This window comes from Capra hircus, chromosome 24 (assembly GCF_001704415.2).
Source record: "Capra hircus breed San Clemente chromosome 24, ASM170441v1, whole genome shotgun sequence".
In the NCBI taxonomy this organism is placed as follows: domain Eukaryota; kingdom Metazoa; phylum Chordata; class Mammalia; order Artiodactyla; family Bovidae; genus Capra; species Capra hircus.
In genome coordinates, this window is record NC_030831.1 from 50,611,762 (window position 1) to 50,628,106 (window position 16,345).

General features: G+C 42.1%; 1 protein-coding gene across 1 annotated transcript in view; it reads left to right on the forward strand.

The window, feature by feature from the left end:
* Positions 1,862-16,345, forward strand: part of ME2 (malic enzyme 2) — a 54,685-nt gene continuing 40,201 nt past the window's right edge. The window contains exons 1-2 of the mRNA XM_018039546.1: positions 1,862-2,402; positions 12,468-12,584. Of these exons, the coding sequence (XP_017895035.1) occupies positions 12,477-12,584 (108 nt within the window). The 5' untranslated portion in view covers positions 1,862-2,402; positions 12,468-12,476. The remainder of the gene's footprint in view (positions 2,403-12,467; positions 12,585-16,345) is intronic.

Sequence of the window (16,345 nt, forward strand, 5' to 3'; positions counted from 1 at the left end):
TCTTAATTTAGAGTTGCCATGTTTCAAATGCTCAATAGTCATAAGGCCTGTAAGTACTGTACTGGGAGGAAGCCTCAAACCATTCCCCAAAGTGACTAAGGAGAAGTGAATTGGGATGGACCAGCAAAACATAACTGTCTGCATCTTTGACATTAACAGATATTTCATTTACTAAGGAATGAGCTGATCTCAATTTAACCAAAAGAAATCCCATCCATGATAAGCTCTCTGTAACCCTTCAAGTTGGGATGATTCTACTGTAGGACGGACTGTCTTTCAAAGACAAAATAATTTTACCTCTACTGAAGCATTTATAATGACACATAATTTTTACATTTTCTGTTTTCAGCTTGAAGCATCTTGACAGTTTCTGGCAAGCAGGGTTATCTGAGGTCATGCTTATTTTTTAAATACTTCTATTTATTTATTTTTGGCTGTGCTGGGTCTTCCTTGCTGTGTGCAGGCTTTCTCTAGTTGCAGAGCGGGAGCTACTCTGTTGCAGGGCACAGGCTTCTCATTGTGGTAGCTCCTCTTGAGGAACACAGGTCCTAAGCACTGGGGCTTTAGTAATTGCAGCAGGCAGGCTGAGTAGTTGTGGTTTGCAGGCTCTAGGGAACAGACTCAGTAGCTGGGGCACATGGGCTTAGTTGCTCCAAGGCATGTGAAATCTTCCCAGAGCAGGGACAGAACCCATGTCCCCTGCACTGGCAGGTGGGTTCTTACCCACTGCGCCAGCCAGGGAAGTCCCGTGTTTTTTCTAGTCTCTCTTTTCCAGCGGTGGTTACTATAGCAGCCATAGTTATCATTTATCCTCTAACTACTAGGAAATGGCAACCCACTCCAATATTCTTGTCTGGAGAATCCCATGGACAGACAAGCCTGGCAGGCTACAGTCCAGGGGGTTGCAAAGAGTCAGACATGACTTGGCCGCTAAGCACACACCGTTCCCCCAACATGCCCCACCCTTGGATGCTCAGATAGGCACGGCTGGTCCAAATTTTACCGAATCGTCAGAGTTTAGGAGGCGAGAATCCACTTTTCTCTACTTCTGCTCAATCTTCTCTATTCTACATTACCATCACTTCATGTTCTCATTCCATCTGCCTTGCCTCTTCTTCACCCTTTACATCTTTAAAATTTTTATTACTACACTTTAAAAGCACGCAAACTCCATTACAGTAAGGCTTTTCCGGTGGCCACATTTTCTGAAATAAGGATGAAGAACTATCCTCCAATATCACAACCATGGGTGATTTATACATATGTTAAGGTAGGGTCGCGCTATTTTCACCATGTCCATTTAGGGTGCCAGTGCTTTCTTCTGAGAGAGAATATTCGAATATCTGCTTATGGGGATGGTGATGACAGTAAATTCCCTGCGGGTCAAAAGTTGTGTCAGCCCATGGTTGACTCATGTGAATGTATGGCAAAACCCACTGCAATATTGTAAAGTGATTAGCCTCCAATTACAATAAATTAATTAATTTAAAAAAAAGTTGTGTCAGTAACCATGGAGAGCAGCAAAGAATTTGGCGGAAGAGCAACTCAAAGGCAGACAAAAATTGCTCAAAAACATAAAGTCGCTCCTCAAGGGCAGAGGCTTCACATTTCCCAGGGCCACTTTCTTCCGCGTCTCCACTGTCCTGGCTGGCATCCTGCCCTTCGAATCTCTGCTTTCCTCTCCCTGCCTCCACAGGCAGACCAGGAGCGGCCCACACGCCCAGCCTCCGTCGCTTCCCGCGTTCGGGTCCTGGTACCCGCCGACAGGTCCCACCCCACCCCATCCCCGGCCTCGCCCGCGCCTGCGCAGAGCCTCTTCTCGCGCGAAGGCGCGGCCATCTCCCCGGACCTACCCCAGCGCCCGCCGCCGGGATGGGAGGTCTGCGGTTAGCCAGCCCCAGCTCTTTCCGTGGGGCGGCAGCTGTCCTCTGCGTGTCCGGACTCCTCCCACCCTGCACGCCTGCGGGCTCACTCCTGGCGATCGGGCCCATAAGGGCACCCGCTAGGCCCCCAAACAGTTACCTCAGGCTACTGAGCTGAACTGAACCGGGCAGAGGAAGGTCCTTGGAGGCTGGGACGCGGGCGAGCCGGCGGCGAAGCCCCTCCCCTTAGGGCTGGCTTCCTGCCTCCGCATTGGCTCGCGCGCCCGTCAGTCTCACCCCCTTCAAGGGGCCGCGGCAGCGGTTCTCCCCGGTCCGTCTCCTCACTGCGCGGGTGTACTGGCTGCCTCGGCTCGAGTCCAGCAGAGCCGGCTGGTCGGAGCCTGAGCTGGCGCCGGCTCCCTCCGGGAAGCCTCGGGAAGGGGAGGGCCGCACTCGGCCCGAGCTGAGCATCGTCTGGGTGGCCTGCGGGGCCGCGGCCTCTCCGCCGGCACCACCACCTGTCGCGGGGCGAGAAGCGGGGTAAGGGTTTCGCGCGGCCGCGGGCCCCCGGGGCCGGGAGTTCCGGGATGCGAGCGGGCGCCGGCCTCCTCACCCCGGCGGGCGGAGCCGCGCGTTCGGCCCGCGAGGACCCGCTGGGCGGATGGGAGGGCGGGGTGAAGGGAAAGGAGCTCGCCTAGCCCGGGCTGAGAGCGCGGGGAGCGGCGACACCCTCTTTGACCGTGGACACCTCTTCCCCTGCGCACGGTTTAGGAACGCGACTTAACCGAGCGAGATTCGCTGGTCCAGGGCGCCCCCCTTCCCCCGGAGAAAGGCCCGGTGGCCTCCGTAGCGCGAGCATCTTTTCTACCTTTTATTCGTGCTCCCCTTAAAGACCGATTTTGTGGCTCTGTATCCCTTTGTCAAATAGTTCTCATTTTCTGCAGGGATGGATTAATGGCAGGAGTTAGACACTGTGTGTGTGTGTGTGTGTGTTTGGATCGTTTCCTCGCCTTAAAGGAAGTTTGTCGCAGGCTAGAAAGTTCCGAGATTGGAGCGATTCTGGCCATGTGAAATGACATCTGTGGACTAGCATTGGCAGGTGTTTCTTTGGCGCAGGTGGTATTCCATTTTTGCTTGTGTGATGTTACACAGTGAGGTCCTGGATTTGACTTTCTTGGTTCCGAAGATAATTCTAGAAAATTTCCTTTGCCGTTTGGTGAGAAGAAGCTTAATCCAAACAACGAATCTCGACAGAAGTGCTTCCTTACAGAACACGTTCTCTCATATCTGTTTATCTTCTTAATGTTTATGGCAATCACTTCAAAACAAAACAGTTGATAGCACTGTAATTTTAGTGTTGCAATCGATAACAATGGAAGCACGTATTAATGTGGCACCCCACTCCAGTACTCTTGCCTGGAAAATCCCATGGACGGAGGAGCCTGGTAGGCTGTGGTCCATGGGGTAGCTAAGAGTCGGACACGACTGAGCGGCTTCACTTTCACTTTTCACTTTCATGCACTGGAGAAGCAAATGGCAACCCACTCCAGTGTTCTTGCCTGGAGAATCCCAGGGACGGGGGAGCCTGGTGGGCTGCCGTCTGTGGGGTGGCACAGAGTCGGACACGCCTGAAGCGACTTAGCAGCAGCAGCAGCAGCAGCAACAGAAACCGGAGCGCTGTTTCCTGCAAGAATTACCTCAAAATAATGCCCTGAGGTGGTTATTCTTTATTATCTCCGGTTTAGAAAGGAAGGGAAGCTGGTGGCTCAATGGTAAAGAAGCTACCTGGTGATGCAGGACCGCAGGAGACACAGGTGCCATCTCTGGGTCCAGAAGATTCCCTGGAGGAGGAAATGGTAACCCACTCCAGTATTCCTTCTTGGAGAATCCCATGGACAGAGGAGCCTGGTGGACTCTTGTCCATGGGGTCACAAAGAGTCTGACGAGACTGAACATGAATGCATTACAAAGGAAGATTAGGAAGGTTAAGTAACTTGCCCAAGATCCCAGGTTTCAAGTGGCAAAGCCTGGATTCAAACTCAGGCAGTCTAACTTAATATCTTCAGCCTCCTCTTAACCTTGTATGCTCCTTAAACATTGTTCATGTTGTAAAGCTAATTGCAGTATTGTGCTCCTAAGTTTTGATCTTTAGTTGCCAAGCTTTCTGGATATTAAAGAAGAAACAGTTGTTTCCTTGCCCCTCCCCATATACACACACACTGTAGTAGTTACACAAATGCTAGGTAAGTATATATTGTGTAACTACTATAACAAGTTACATATTATATTACATGGTTTGCAGAAATAAAGGGGAAAAAGTTTAGCAATTTTCTTCTAGTAGTGGACCTTTAAATAGTCAACTTTGAGCACTGCTTTGTAACCTATATCTGATTCTTTTATGGTAGCAATAAAGACTTGAAAGTTAAGCATAGAGGGAAGAAATGATGATATATCTTTACCATATGTTAGAGAAAATGTTGGGCTGTGCTTTTGTAGAAGTTTTGCATTTTCTTGAGAATTAAAACTTCTTCCTCAATGATAGTGGTTTAGTTGATAAGTCGTGTTTGACTCTTGCAACCCTATGGATTGTAGCCTGCCAGGCTCCTTGGTCCTTGGGATTTCCCAAGCAAGAATACTGGAGTGGGTTGCCGTTTCCTTCTCCAGGACATCTTCCCAACCCAGGGATTAAACACGGGTCTCCTACATTGCGGGTATATTCTCTACCACCTGAGCCACCAAGGAAGCCCAATAGTTATTCTTGCTCAATGCTGCCGCTGCTACTGCTAAGTCTCTTCAGTCATGTCTGACTCTGTGCGACCCCATGGACTGAAGCCTACCAGCTCCTCCGCCCATGGGATTTTCCAGGCAAGAGTACTGCAGTGGGTTGCCATTGCCTTATCCGATTCTTGCTCAATAGTTACTCCTAAAAAAGAATTGCTTGCAGGTTTCACTCTTATAAGGTGTTTATGTATAATGTTTTTGTCTTTCAATATATTTGTTATGAAAACACTTTAAAATTCATAAAGGAAATACCCATTTACCACTTGAGAATATCTTTTGTAAATTAACTCTTACTATGAAGCTGTTTGTGCATAAATTGTATTTAATTTCATACAAAAAAGTAAGCAATTTTAAACTGCATTACATTTTATATTAAACTAAAATTATAATCTGTTTTGGTGAATTTCAGGCCAACTCAACAACCATATTTTAAAGCATTGCTGTTGCTAAGTCAGTTCAGTCGTGTCCAACTCTGTGTGACCCCATAGATGGCAGCCCACCAGGCTCCCCCGTCCGTGGGATTCTCCAGGCAGGAACACTGGAGGGGGTTGCCATTTCCTTCTCCAATGCATGAAAGTGAAAGGTGAAAGGGAAGTCGCTCAGCCGTGTCTGACTCTTAGTGACCCCACGGACCGCAGCCTACCAGGCTCCTCCATTCATGGGATTTTCCAGGCAAGAGTACTAGAGTGGGGTGCCATCACCTTCTCCAATTTTAAAACATAAATAACACTAAAATGTGTAGTTGTTTACTAAGGATCAATATTGGAGAAAATTCACACTAAATATCAAAGTTACTCCACCTTTGATTTAATGAAATGGTAATCATTTTATTAAAAGCTATTTGAAAGTTACCATTTTAATTATTATACCTGCCTATGACACCTGCCCTGATTAATATATACAAATTTTTAAAGTTATGAAGAATATATTGATTAGGTAGATATTGTTTAGGATAACATTTGATATTTGCCTGGATCTGTATGCCATCCAGATTCTCATTCTTGACCTAATGATTTCATTTGAAATAATTGAAATAAATGTTAGCCATGATTATCCTCAAAGCCTCATGTTTTTAAAGTTATATAGGGGTTCTTTTTTTTAGACAAATTTTTATTGAAATATCATTAATATATAAACTTCATAGCCTCTTAAAATGGATTTCACTTTGGAAGATGATTCAGAAACAGCCTTTTAGAAGGCACCTTCTGACCTCCTTAGTTTATTACTACTAATAATAATAATACTTACATAAATAACAGAGCACTTAGAGGGCACTGTGATAAGCATCTTACATGGATTATGTAATTTTAATCTTAAAATGGCCCTACTTAATAGGTCCTGTTGTTTATCATCCCTATTTGACTGATGAGATTACTGCTACTCGAGATTGAGACTTAACTGTGACCTAGTCAGGATCATGGAGCTAGTAGTGTCTCAGGGGCAAAGCTAGAATTTAAGTACCGTGGTTTGATCGTAGAGCTTACTTTCAACCACTTTGCCAGATTGCCTGGATGTGGATCTTGTTGAATGAACCAAGTGAAGTAGTCAAGCTCTTTGTGATGACGATAAAGCTCTAAGGGGTTGATGCTACCGCCACCGTTTAGTCGCTCAGTCGTAGCTGACTCTCTTCGACACCACGGACTGTAGCCTGCCAGGCTCCTCTGTCCATGGAATTCTCCAGGCAAGAATACTGGAATGGGTTGCCATTCCCTTCTCCAGGGGATCTTCCTGACCCAGGGATCGAACTTGGGTCTCCTGCACTGCAGTCAGATTCTTTACAGTCTGAGCCACCTGGGAAGCCTTGAGGACTTGATGCTATATTTAAATATCATGGTAACTTCACACAGCTGCTTAATAGGTTCCCTTCCCTTCCCTATTTTGTTGATGAGAAAAGTGAGACCTTCAAGTTAGAGGTTCCCAGACTTTTGGACTTCATCAGCAAGTTAAAAAAAAAAAAAGGTAGTGTGTGTGTTGGTGGGCAATTGGGATCAGATGTAAGATCCCCAACTTTTAATTCCGTCGATGTTATGGACCTTTTTTAGAACTACTACAATCTACCATCCCCATCCTTTAAAAAAAAGTTGTTTTTTTTTTTAACCACCAAAAAGGGAGGAAGATAATTACAACGTGAAAATAGACAATAAATTTAGTGTCATGAAAAACTATATTGTCCTAGTTTTTCTCATTTGGTTATAGGTCAGTGAAAAATGTGTTCCAGACTGATGCCAATTCAGAGACCATTTGAGAATGCTTGGGTGACACAGTGATTCCAGATTGGTAATTAGCTGAGTCCAAATTCAGACTGACTGCTGAGCTTATGCTCACTGCACCTGGTCATGAGGAGGAGAGAGGGTATGCTCAGTTGTGTCCACCTCTTTGCAGCCGCATGGGCTGTACCCGCCCAGGCTCCTCTGTCCATGAAATTTTCCCGGTAAGAATACTGGAGCAGGTTGCCATTTCCTACTTAAGGGGATCTTCCTGACCCGGGGTCTCCAGCCTTGTCAAGTGAATTCTTGACCACTGCACCATGACTTCTCTCCGACTGAGGTCTCCATTTCATTGAGCTTCTGCTTTCTACCCCGAGCTGGGGAGCTGGGGAGAGGAATCTTCAGCAGTCAGTGACCTAGCAGTTTCAGTCCCAGTTGGGTTTAGAAATACCACCCAGAGTGTGAACTCACTGCCGACCCCCAACCCCCTGCAAGGCAAGGTGAATGACACACCAGAGGAAGAAACCACAGGCATACCTCAACATCCAGGAAACTCTCGAGTAGTAAGCAGCTTGAATTTTCATATTTATTCAAAATGGGAAGCCCCACCTTCTTTTGTTTCCTGTTTTTGCTTAACTCATTTTTACAGTTCTTTCACCCTATCTTATAATATGAGGAGTTCCCCTTTTTATCTTGTTGCCTCCAGCTGGTATCAAGCCTACTGTCTGTCTGTCTGTCTCCTTAGTCCTTGGTTCTATTTTTGGCAGAAATGGGATTTTCTCCTTAAATTGTTTTTTGATTGATGCCTACTTGTTTTAAAGACATTATTAAAGTTACTTTTATTTTTTGTTTTACTCTCTGTCACTTAGTAATAAAGTACTAATTTGAGTGCTATGACACCACTCTGTAAGTCTTTAATACTTTTCTGCATCTGTTCTCTCGTTTGATCATTACAGTTATCTATGAGGTAGATTTGACAGGTAGTCTTTGTTTTACAGAATAAATTCAGTATTTGATGGAAGCAAATTTATAGCCAGGAACTGAAGATAGAAGACTTTATGTCAGAATGTTGATCTCCAGTCCTGAAGGGAAACTGTTGTTTCTTCCTGCTCGCAGGCGCAGCTCTTTTGGCCACCAAGTGTGTTTTTCCCCACATCCAGTTCTCCCCTTCTAGGCAGACACTGCCTGGGTGTGCTTCAGCTGTTCTCCCCTTCTAGGCGGACATTGCCTGGGTTTGCTTCAGCTGAATTCTGACACTCTCTACCTGGAGATAGCTTCCAAGCCCACAAGTTAAGGACTCACTTCAGAAAGATTGCCCTCACTTCAGATGCCAATCAAAAGTCCCAGGTTTTGACCCATACTTCTGACCAACTGGCTGTAGATCAGGGCTTCCCACACCCCCCTCCTCGGGTTAGATAGTCTACTCTCCTGGCTCACAGAACTCAGAGAGACGCTTATTTGCAATTACTGGTGTATTATAGAGGGATACATCACAGGAACAGATGGATGGAAAAGATACATAGGTCTGGGGATTGCTTTGCGGCTGGATTCAGGAGGGCATGGTGCTTCTTTGTCCTCTGGGCTTGTCAACCCCCGACACCTAGATGTGTTCACCAACCTGAATGCTCATCACCTATCCTTGTTCAAAAGTCTTTATGGATCTTTATCTCTATTGGTCCCACCCCTTTTCCCTAGGGACCTGGAGTGGTACTGCAAAGTTTCCACTCTAATAATTACTTGATCTTTCTGGTGATCAGCTCTGTTCTGAGGTTATGCAGTGGGCTCATCCTAAGTGAGTTCAGTAGCATAAACTCATGTATGGTCCAAAGGGTCTCCCTATGAATAGCAAAAGATACTTCTGTCACTCAAAATTTCAGTGGCCTTTAGGAGCTCTGTGCCAAGAACGGGACCAAGACCAAATATATTTTATTATACTTGTGGTATGATAAAATGTTGCTTTTTTTTTTCAGATAGTCTTTGAGTTTAAATTAAAAAGTTTTTCAAACTCTATTTTAGATTTGCCTACATCATCCCTAGACTACAATACTAATACAGTCTTTTGGTACCAAAGTTTTAATTGTGATAAATAATGCTTTCTCTCCTGGAAGACCCATTAAAACATGAACAGCACTACAGTTTCAATTTCTGTCTTTTCAAAGTTTATTTTGAAATAATTTGAAAGACTTGGTTGTATACATTGTATTTCATTATACTTCATTAATTCTTCACTGTGTATTTTTAGAACAGGAATACCTCTAAATATGGTTATCGAACTCAGAAAGTTTTAAATTATACAATACTTATAAAGTTATAGTAGATATTCCAGTTATGCCAGTTATCCCCAGTCATGTCTTTGACAGCATTTTTTGGGATCAGATTTTGCATTTAGGTGTCTTGTCTTTTTAGTCCTCTTTGAATTGCAGTTGTTACTTAGTGTTTTTCATGACATGAACATTTTTGAAGAAAACTCGTCAGTTATTTTATGGTATGTCTCTCGTGATTTTTTTAAATTACCGTTATTGAAATATATTTGACATAAAACACTGTGAAAGTTTAAGAGGTACAGCATATTAATCTGATACATTTATATATTGTAATTATTGCCATTGTACTGATAATTAGCACCTCTGCATGTTACATAATTATAATTTATTTTCAGTGATTGGAATAATTAAGCTCTAGTCTCTTTGCAAGTTTGATTGTAATACAGTATTGTTGCCTGTGTTCACCAGGCATTAGATCTCTAGGACTTCTCTCTTACGACTCTTGTTGGAAGAGTCCGACGTCTGTACCTTTAAACAACATCTGTCCTGTCCCTTACCCTCATTCCCATCTCTCATGATTCTTGATCATTTAGATTGCTTGTTTCCGCAGCCATATTTAGATACCACATTTATATAAAATATCCAGAATAGGCAGGCTCGATACAGAAGGCAGATTGGTGGTTGCAGGCACTGGGGTAGTGGGGCACACCGCTTAACGGGTGTGGTGTTTCCTTCTGGGATGATAAAAATGTTTAGGAACTAGATAGAGGTGGTTGTGCAACTCCTAAATCCCTCTGAATTGTTCATTTTATGTGATGTGAATTTCTGCTCCATAAAAATCAACTTAAAATCCTAATGTAGATGATTTTGCTGCACCCCCATATACAGCCTGGATTTCTCCACAAGTAGAAATTCCATTAAAAGCTGTTGCATGGAGGTTTCCCTGGTGGCTCAGTGATAAAGAATCTGCCTGCCAATACAAGAGACACAGGTTTGATCCCTAGTCTGGGAAGATCCCACACGCTGCAGGGCAGCTCAGCCCATGTGCCATAACTATCGAGCCTGTGCTGTAGAGCCCAGGAGCCGGAAGTGCTGAAGCCCGAACCCTCTAGAGCCTGTGCTTTGCAACAGGAGAAACTGCCGCAGAGAGAAAGAAGCCCGTGCACTGCACCTGGAGGGTAGCCCCTGCCCACCGTAACCAGAGAGAAGCCTGCGCAGCAGTGAAGACCAGCACAGCGAAAGAAATAAAATCATGTTAAAAAGCTGCTGTATGATAATTATGATGGTTTGTGATGATTAAAGACATGAGCATTGTAAATTGGTTTTTAGTGGAAGAATTGATACACAGAAGAATCTATTATATATTCTCATCAGTAAATATTTAAGATTTAATGTCTTATGTAGTTTTCCATTTTGAAAAATTCCCATAATGTTTGTGATGAATGTGAAAGGACAAAAACATGTTTTCTAGCCAATTTGCATCATTTTAAAATAGTAATAGGTTTTCTAAAAACAAAAAACATTTTAGTACCTTGATTGTAAATATTGACTTTATTAGTACCTTAAAATTTGAAGTCTAGATTAAGAATTGGATAGTTTCTTTTCCTCTGAATGTATATATTCCAGGCTTTTTTCTATTATTTACTTTTCTACTTTCAACCTAAACTCTCCCACACCTGTTTACATTGAACTTCAGCTCAGTTCAGTCGCTCAGTCGTGTCCGACTCTTTGCAACCCCATGAATCGCAGCATGCCAGGCCTCCCTGTCCATTACCAACTCCCCGACCTCACCCAAACTCATGTCCGTCGAGTCGGTGATGCCATTCAGCCATCTCATCCTCCGTCATCCCCTTCTCCTTCTGCCCTCAATCTTTCTTAGCATCAGGGTTTTTTCCAATGAGTCAGCTCTTTGCATGAGGTGGCCAAAGTATTGGAGTTTCAGCTTCAGCGTCAGTCCTTCCAATGAACACCCAGCACTGATCTCATTTAGAATGGACTGGTTGGATCTTCTTGCAGTCCAAGGGACTCTCAAGAGTCCTTTCCAACACCACAGGTCAAAAGCATCAATTCTTCAGTGCTCAGGTCTCTTTCAGAATTTTCCACAGTTTATTGTGATCCGCACAGTCAAAGGCTTTGGCATAGTCAATAACGCAGAAATAGATGTTTTTCTGGAACTCTCTTGCTTTTTCCATGATCCAGTGGATGTTGGCAATTTGATCTCTGGTTCCTCTGCCTTTTCTAAAACCAGCTTGAACATCAGGAAGTTCACGGTTCACGTATTGCTGAAGCCTGGCTTGGAGAATTTTGAGCATTACTTCACTAGCATGTGAGATGAGTGCAATTGTGCTGTAGTTTGAGCATTCTTTGGCATTGCCCTTCTTTGGAATTGGAATGAAAACTGACCTTTTCCAGTCCTGTGGCCACTGCTGAGTTTTCCAAATTTGCTGGCATATTGAGTGCAGCACTTTCACAGCATCATCTTTCAGGATTTGAAATAGCTCAACTGGAATTCCATCACCTCCACTAGCTTTGTTCGTAGTGATGCTTTCTAAGGCCCACTTGACTTCACATTCCAGGATGTCTAGATGAGTGATCACACTATCGTGATTATCTGGATCGTGAAGATCTTTTTTGTACAGTTCTGTGTTTTCTTGCCATCTCTTCTTAATATCTTCTGCTTCTGTTAGGTCCATACCATTTCTGTCCTTTATCGAGCCCATCTTTGTATGAAATGTTCGCTTGGTATCTCTAATTTTCTTGAAGAGATCTCTAGTCTTTCCCATTCTGTTCTTTTCCTCTATTTCTTTGCATTGATCACTGAGGAAGGCTTTCTTATCTCTTCTTGCTATTCTTTGGAACTCTGCATTCAGATGCTCATATCTTTCCTTTTCTCCTTTGCTTTTCGCTTCTCTTCTTTTCACAGCTATTTGTAAGCCCTCCTCAGACAGCCATTTTGCTTTTTTGCATTTCTTTTCCGTGGGGATGGTCTTGTTCCCTGAACTTACTTCCATGTAAACATTCGGTGTTTAGATATTTCATACCCTACCACACTTGTGTGAATTACAGAAAGGGTAAATATTTGGTTCACTGTAGTAGGTAATGTGTAGACAGTAGCAATGATTATTGTCATCGAAGGACTTCAACTCTTGTCAGAAAAAATAAATCTTTGCCTTCACACTGTTGCTTACTCTTTTATAATCCCTTCTATCTATAGAAACATAAACGTATTTTGAAAAACTTTTTCATTTGTGGAAAATGAAGCTTTTTAAATCTGCTTTTGAAAAGTTGTCCCTGATATACCTACAGTTCTATAATAGGTTTCTCATTATCTTTATTTGCTTTGTTTTTCCCAGGTGAGAAAGATGCTGTCCAGGTTTAAAGTAGTCGCCACTCCTTGTACTCTGGCATGCCGCCATTTGCACACAAAAGAGAAAGGCAAGCCACTTATGCTGAACCCAAGAACCAACAAGGTTAGTAACATTAACAGTATTATACGTTTTCTCTCTTCCTGGTAAAGGTTTGATACATTTTAGAGAGATATAGTATGAAAGATTTGTATTGTGTGGCTTTATATTGAAACTGTTCGGAAGTGGGTGGGTTTTTTATTTTCCTGCGTGAACTTTTCTCTTTTCAGGGTTGCTTTATACCTTCCAAATTTCATCCTCTCAATTTCTACCACCCAGAAAGAGTTGACTTTATTTCCTAGTTCTAGCTTAAAAAAAAAAAAAAAACAAGAATAACAGATTGGTCAAGACTTTTGGCCAGATGTAGTTTATTTAGATTGACTTCATTTAGTCATTTTATTGCTTTTGTAAATAAATGAATAAATGTTCTATAATTTCCTAACCCCGATGGATCATTCATTCTCACTGTACTTGGAGGGCAAGAAATAGAAAAGGCCTTTTCTTTTCATCCTGCTGTGCTTACCTGCATGATGAAGAGTCTAGTTAAGGGATTTTTATCAATATTGGGTCTGAAGGAAGATAACTCAGGATCAGCTGAAGGGGGTGTAACACAGGAGGGCATTGTTGTGTCCACGAGCAGAAGACAGGTTTGGTAAAACAAGTGGCGATGGAAGACAGAAAAGAGTAGAAGGGCAGCTGAGAGGAAGGTGGTTTCTGCATTCAGGGCATCCGTTTTAGACTATGTCATGTTCACTTACTAACACCAGGCCAGCAAATTTAAGAATTTTATCAACTTTTATCATAAATGCTCAATACGTAAAATTATTTCTTTAATAATCATTTTGATTTCTCCTGCGCATTATAAATAAAATGGTTCTGAGTGTCCCTTAAATCTAGGGACAGATTTAAGGTAGGAGATAGGCAGTAAAACCTTGTATGGCCAACTCATTTATCTTTAGCAATAGGATAAGCATTTTAAAATGAACTACACAGTTCATTTGGAGAAGGAAATGGCAACCCACTCCAGTGTTCTTGCCTGGAGAATCCCAGGGACGGGGGGTCGCACAGAGTCGGATACAACTGAAGCGACTTAGCAGCACACAGTTCATTTAAAGCTACATAAAAACTCAGGGGTTTTAACCCCTTTACATTTCCCAGTCTTAGATAAAATCTTATAAGGAGGAACATGACACACAAAGAATTTAGTGATTTGACTTTTTTTTTTTTTTCATTCTAAAGTTTCAACAATTTTATAAGGTCTTTTTCAAAGAACCAACTTTTGGTTTAATTTTTAATTTTTTAGTTACTTTTTCTGTTTTCTATTTATTTTCACTCTAATGTTTATTATCTCCTTCCTTTTTGCTTCAGGTATAGTTTGTTCTCCTCCCCTGCCACCCAGTTTCTTAAAGTGAAAGATTAAATAACTGATTTGAGATTCTGCTTCTTTCCGCTACATCTACAGCTACAAATTTCCCTCTTAAAATTATTTCCACTCTATCTTATAAGGTTTGGTGTGTGTGTTTTAATTCATCTTAGTTCAGTTCAGTCTAGTCGCTCAGTCGTGTCCGACTCTCTGCAACCCCATGAATCGCAGCACACCAGGCCTCCCTGTCCATCACCAACTCCCGGAGTTCACTAAGACTCACGTCCATCGAGTCAGTGATGCCATCCAGCCATCTCATCCTCTGTCATCCCCTTCTCCTCCTGCCCCCAATCCCTCCCAGCATCAGAGTCTTTCCCAATGAGTCAACTCTTCGCATGAGGTGGCCAAAGTACTGGAGTTTCAGCTTTAGCATCATTCCTTCCAAAGAAATCCCAGGGCTGACCTCCTTCAGAATAGATTGGTTGGATCTCCTTCCAGGTATATTCTAATTTGCCTGTGCTTTCTTCTCTGCCCAGTTGGTTTTTTTAGAAGTGTGTTAAGATTCCCCAAATATCCGTTTATTTTTAATTTCTAATCTTGTTACATTGTGGTTGGAGATCATGCTTTGGAAGACTTAAAACCTTTGAAATTTATTGAGACTTGTTGTATGGCCTGACAAAGGGTCTGTCCTGGAGAATATTCCTTGTACAGATGAAAAGACTGTGTATTCTGCTTCTGATGATGGAGCATCTGCTGTGTCTAGTTGGTTTATGGTGCTCTTCAAGTGTTCCTTTTCCTTGTTTTTCTGTCTAGTTGTCTTCTCCATTATTGAAACTGAGATATTAACATTTTCAGCTTGTTGGATTATCTTTCTCCCTAATTCTGTCAGTTTTGCGTCATGTATTTTGGCCCTCTTTTGTTGTCTAACAAAGTATGTTTATATACTTAATGGAGTGTATCTTCTTAACTGGAGTGACCCTTTCAGCAAAAGGTCCTCCTCTAGAAATGTTTGTTTCAAAGTCTATCTTCTCTGTTACCAACATACCTCTTCCAGCTCTGCTTTGGTTACTGTTGGCATCCTGAATCTTTTTCCATTCTTTTACTTTACACCTATTTGTATCTTTGAATCAACATGTGTCTCTTGTAGTCAGCATGTAATTAGATCATGTTATTTTATCAGTTCTGCCAGCCCTGTTAATTTTAGAATTTCATCCATCTACATTAATATAATGTCTAGTAGGGTATGATTTATGTCTGCTATTTTGCTATTTGTTTTAAAAGTCTTATGTGGTTTCTGTTCCTCTTTGTCTTCCATTGTTCCCTTCACTTGTGTTAAATATTTTCCATTATACTATTTAAATTCCCTTGTCTTTTACTGCCTATTTCTGAGTTATTTTCTCAGTGGTTTGCCCTGGGGACTACAGTTACCATCTTTATCACAGTCTAGTTCAGTTTGATACTAGTTTAATTAAATAGTTCACCAGAATTTTGCTCCTGTAGAGGTCTGTCTCCTTTTGTGCTGAGTTTTCATACAAATTATATTTTATACATTGCATGACTGTCAACACAGATTTGTAGTGATTATCTTATGTAATTGTCTTTTAAATTGAGTAAGAGGAAGAAACCTACAAAAAATATATTTATACTGTTTTTTGTATTATGTAATCATCTTATCCATGTTCTTCATTTCTTTGCATGGATTTGAGTTACTATCTAGTGTCTTCCATTTAGACCTGAAGGATTCCCTTCAGTATTTCTTGTGAGACAGGTCTGTTAACAATGGGTTCTCTGTTTTTATTTATCTGGGAATGTCTTAATTTCTTCATTTTTGAAAGATGGTTTTGTAGAATTGGGAAGTTCTTGGTTGTCAGTTGATTTTTCCTTCAGCACTGCCTATGGCTTCCATGGTTTCTGTTACTCTTTTCGAGAATCCCCTGTATGTGATGAGTCACTTCTCTCCGCTTTCAGATTTCTCCTTTTGTCCTTGGCTTTTGACAGTTTGAATAGGATGTGTCTGGGGTAGAGCTCTTTGTGTTTTTCTTGATTAAAGCTATTGGGCTTCTTGAATGTATGGATTAATGCTTCTCATAAAATTTGGGAAGTTTTTGGCCATTGTTTTTTCAAGTATTCTTTATCCTTTTCTCTCCTCACCTTTGGTACTCCTGTTATGTATATGTTGGCACTCTTGATGGTGTCTTTCAGGTCTCTTCATATTTATTCCTTATTTTTCCTTTCTCAGACTGGATTATCTCAGTTGAGCCATGTTTAATGATTTTTTTTTTCTTCCGCCACTCAAATCTGCTTGTTGAACCTCTTTAATGAAATTTTTGTTTCAGTTGTATATCAATTCGAGAATTTGTTTGGTTCCTTTTTATAGCTTCTCTGCTTATCAATATTCTCTGGTTAGTGGGATGTTATTCTCATACTTCCCATAGTTTGTGAGACAGTGGTGTTTTTTAGTTTT